The sequence below is a fragment of the Gossypium arboreum genome, chromosome 10 (genome assembly GCF_025698485.1).
Source record: "Gossypium arboreum isolate Shixiya-1 chromosome 10, ASM2569848v2, whole genome shotgun sequence".
Classification (NCBI taxonomy): Eukaryota; Viridiplantae; Streptophyta; class Magnoliopsida; order Malvales; family Malvaceae; genus Gossypium; species Gossypium arboreum.
In genome coordinates this window covers 60,011,354-60,015,768 of record NC_069079.1, presented here as the reverse complement: position 1 = coordinate 60,015,768, position 4,415 = coordinate 60,011,354, and the positions used below count along the sequence as shown (strand labels likewise).

The following is a 4,415-nucleotide window of genomic DNA, read 5'->3' as shown; positions in this document are numbered from 1 at the left end:
ATATAATCATGCTACAACTTCAAAATAATTATAAAATAATTTATTTGATTCTAGATTTGTGGTCCCGAGACAACTATTCTGACTAGGCCCTTGTAACACCCCTATAACCCGTATCCGTTGCTGGAATGGGTTATGAAGTGTTACCAACCCAAAATACCACATTTGTACAAACACATTGATATAAGAACATTAGAAATTATATGCATAGCCAAACACAATCAAAGATAGAAATTCAAGCTTATATCGACATTCAAAAGTTGCCATATTCACATGGCTTATATACAAAGACATCTCAAAATATCATTTACTTAAGTCTATTCTATACATGCCATACAAGCTCCAAAATATAGTAGTCACTGCAGCAAAATTGGCTTTTAGCGGCGTTTTTTAAGATCTTTAGTGGCGCTTTTAAGCGCCGCTAAAACTATTTGCGGCGTTTTTACAAGCGCCGCAAAAAACACCGTTATAGACGGCGCCACTAAAGTTTATGGCGTTTATTTAAAAAAACGCCGCTAAAGGTCATGACCTTTAGCGGCGCTTTTCCCACAAACGCCGCTAAAGGTAATGAAATTTAAAAAATAATAAAATATTATAAAAATCATGAAAAATATAAAAAATTTAAAATTCATTATCAAAATACTAAGTAGAATAATATCCATGATATAAATATAAAATTTTCTATTAAAATTCATTATCAAATTAAATTTTCTATTAAAATTTTAACTAAAAATATTGAAATAAAATAAAAATTTAGAATCAAAACTAAAATTCTTCCGAGAACATTGGGATCCTTGATGAATGCATACCGTACAAATGAGATTGATAAACTAGGCATGAACAAAAGCACTTTTAGAAAATATTTGCATGCTCTAGTCTTAAATAATCTCCATGTGATATACATAATTGTTTTTTGCTGAACTCTACTCCAAGGCGTTGGAATCTTTCACATGCCTTGATTGTATCATCCAGGGTGATGCCAATATGTCCTGAAAAAGGGAAAAGGGCATTTTTAGTACCTAAAAAATCCCAAAAACTCCTTCAATACACAATCCACATATTACAAGAGGCAAGGACTATTCATACCAGAGCCTAAAGGTTCTAAATTCCTGGTTTGGTATCCTTCGAACTCCTGGTCACTTTCAGTATCCCAATTATTGTATAGGAAACATTCAAGTGTTAAACACACTGCAAGGCAGAGGAATAATGATTAACTGTTCTATCAACTGGATCACTTGAATCTAATGAAACATCCTACATCCAAGGAAAACATGCATTTTGAACCAAACATCATTGTTATTACCAAAATGGCGACACCTAAAACCAACAACTGAAAGATGCAACTAGCTAGCACAATGAGCCACTAAGAAATGAGACTAATCAAGGATTTAACCTCATAGCTCATAAAATACAAGGTGAACTTCAATTCAGGAACATCTACTCTCTTAAGCAACCTGAAAATGAGCTTTCATAGAATCCATTAACTATCAAATCAAAAAAGGTTGAAAGTAGTACTTACATTTGTATAAACACTTCAGATATTTAGACACAACCTATAAACAGGCAACAAGAAGTCAAATTAGATAAAAACGAGCTGACTACCACTAGAATTTGCTAAATTAGTAAATGTTGCTTTGATAGATGAACTGGTAAAAGAAGTGTTGTATCTCGCACAAAGAGCACTGGTCCAAGCTGGATAAGAAATAAAGAGCACTCACCGTAATTACTAAATCAATCTTACAAGCTAAAACAGTAATTTCTCAAGAATTTAGCACAAACAAAGTTCATAAATTCAAGTACCGAACTAACCCCCAAAAAGATTCCCAATTTATTGATCTGTTTGTTTACCTGTGGTCTCCCAAGTAGTCCAGCAGAATTCAAATTAAACCCTGGGATCTCCTCATCTCCCATTCCCTCTGAATGACTCTCATTACCCACAAACCCAAAATCCTTTGAATCCGAAAATCCTACCGAACCCTCCATATCATTAACACCCACCTCAGCCTGCTGCCCTTTCACACTCATATCACCTCTAACCGACACAACTGCACTCTCTTCAGCTTGAAACGGGATCGGTAACAATAATTCTATTTAGCTTTGCTAGATGTTCGGTGTGGAATGATTTTAGTTTTTGTATGAAATAAAAAAAATAATTCTATAATCAAGAGATAGAAGTTATCAATAATACACCCAATCCAAGATGATTGTTTCATCATTAGGTGTTAAAAGTCAAGGAGAAAATAGTCCCACAGACCATAATCAATAAACTTCCATTTTATTTATCAAAAAAATAAATAAACTTCCATTTTAGCTAGGATTGATAAATTAAGAAATATCACCACTGCATTGAGACAATGAAAATGCTAGTTAACAGTATATTATTGATCACAGTATCAAGACGCACAGATGACTATATATACATATATACGCATACATTTATATTTCCTCTGTAGAAAAACATGTTATCACTGAATACTTGTAACACATTTTTATATATATCTAAAATATAGGTGAACAAATCAAAGGATAATGTCGTGTCTTGTGTGACACATATGGAAAAGAAAGAGTAAGGCTTTAGGACAAAACCAGCAGCACCTTATCCTAATCCATCAAAATCCAATAATGAAGCCTAGGCTGCATATCTTCGAGTTAAGGTGAAGTATTATGACACTTTAAAGAGCTAAAAATTTAACTACTAGGTGAAATGAAGCATAAATAGCACTGTGTAGAGAATCAAAGTAAAATTATGAAGGTGAAATGTCAAAAAAAGAAATAAATAAATAAAGAAAAGGCTTGAAAATGATAACAAAGATCAACAAAGAATGTTCTTTTAATAATGTAAACTTTACAACTAAGAAGTTTTGACATGTCATGAAATATAAGCACAAAAGGTAAAGCCAAATTAATTTCCTCAATCAAATCTCAAAGTTGAGAATTCTACCAATTCTAGAGCTATCAATCTTGACCCACGTTTCTTTAATCAATTTATCATAATTCAATACCATTTCCATAATAGTAATTCATAGCAACATAAAGTAAATGGCATTATAATCCCTCGTTTTTTCCCTTATTATAAACCAAAAAAACATACCTTCAGGTACGAGAGTGGCAGCAACGCCATTTTGGAGCCGGATCTCGGAGCTCTCAGCAGCAGCTACAGAGGGGAGGTTAACATGAGTAGTTAAGAGAAGATTCCCGTGGATGGGGAATCCGGTAACAGAGATTCCATCAGCGGCGGCGCCGGTGATTCTGGCCATTGCCGGAGCTTTACTTGAGAAAATGGTGCCCTTCAACTCTCTTAAACCACCCATTTTTCTTTTGCTCGTGTTTTAAATTCTCAAGACTCCAGAGAAATTGGATTTGGGTTCTTCTGTTTTTTTATCAAAGGGCTGGATCTAGAAGGAGTGACATTGAAACTATTGAAGAATGTAAACTGTTTGAAAGTATGCTTCACTGAGAAACATAAAATAAAAGATAAAAATAGAGCGGGAGGAAGTGAAGGGAGAGACGAGATGGTCGTGAAATTAGTAAAGGGAAAAGGGGGCTCTCTTCTTTTAGCTGCAATTTTCTATTCAACTTTGTTCGTTCAACCCTGAAGCATTTTAAATGTGCAATTAAAACTATTTCAACAAAATAAAATGAGCAAGCCAAGAGCCTTACATTGAAAATCTTGCGATGCCCTTTTTCACCATCGGCAAACTCTTTCACCAGCTCTTACGCCTTTCTTCCGTGCATCTTTCAATTATATATTTCACCTTCAAAACCCAACTTTCTTTGAGACATTTCTCCGAACATGTTGCATAATTATTTTAAAAAAACTATATATAATAATAATAATAATAATAATAATAATAATAATAATAATAATAAAACAGTAAAAAAATGGGTTTCTGTGAAACTGAAAAATGAAGTTTTAAATACCTATTTTGGGTGTTTGGGAGAAGAGAAAGTGGAAATAAAAGTTGTGACAGCCCTAAAATGACCCTAGTCGAAAAGTGGTTTCGGGACCGCTAAATCGAGGCACCAAAATATTTGAATGTGATAATTATTGTCTAGAATATATAAATATGAATGTGTGAAAGTTTCAAGCTTCGATTTAGTCGATTGCATGTGAATTCAGTTAGTAGGACTTATGTGTGATACTTTCGAAATGTGATAGGGTAACCTATAAGGATCTAATAGTGCATGTAATAAAAAGGGGGGACTTGCATGTCAAATTTCCCCCCCTAATTAGTAGTGGCCGGCCATGCTATGAGTGGAAACATGTCACAAACATGTTATGTTAGTGATGTATGGTAGGAAAAATAAAATAAGAAGTATGGGTAATAAAGAAATCGAAAAAAAAGGAAAGAATGTGTGTGAGTGTTTCTCCCCCTGTAACACCCCAAACCCGAGACCATCGCCGGTGTCGGACACGA

General features: G+C 34.1%; 1 protein-coding gene across 4 annotated transcripts; it reads right to left on the bottom strand.

Moving 5' to 3' along the window:
* Positions 1-768: 768 nt before the first annotated feature.
* On the bottom strand, positions 769-3,793 carry LOC108458193 (lactoylglutathione lyase-like). 4 transcript variants are annotated; one of them, XM_017757491.2, is made up of 5 exons: positions 3,658-3,792; positions 3,089-3,589; positions 1,517-1,550; positions 1,084-1,185; positions 769-986 (listed from the first exon to the last, which is right to left on the bottom strand). In XM_017757491.2, the coding sequence occupies exons 2-5, from the start codon at positions 3,116-3,118 to the stop codon at positions 850-852; spliced, it is 303 nt and encodes a 100-aa protein (XP_017612980.1). In that variant the 5' UTR covers positions 3,119-3,589; positions 3,658-3,792; the 3' UTR covers positions 769-849. The 4 variants fall into 4 exon arrangements, with proteins under 4 accessions (XP_017612980.1, XP_017612978.1, XP_017612979.1 ...); XM_017757489.2 differs by lacking the exon at positions 1,517-1,550 and having other exon boundaries at positions 3,658-3,793; XM_017757490.2 differs by lacking the exon at positions 1,517-1,550 and having other exon boundaries at positions 3,089-3,392; positions 3,658-3,791.
* Positions 3,794-4,415: the final 622 nt, after the last annotated feature.

Bases quoted from the DNA above. Each gene is read 5' to 3' on its own strand.
- LOC108458193 (XM_053019808.1), bottom strand. From the start codon at position 3,308: ATGGGTGGTTTAAGAGAGTTGAAGGGCACCATTTTCTCAAGTAAAGCT. The intron at 1,186-3,088 runs GTATGTTTTTTT...TCTGCCTTGCAG, and splicing joins TGCCACTCTCGTACCTGAAG to TGTGTTTAACACTTGAATGT. The intron at 987-1,083 runs GTATGAATAGTC...TCCCTTTTTCAG, and splicing joins TTTAGAACCTTTAGGCTCTG to GACATATTGGCATCACCCTG.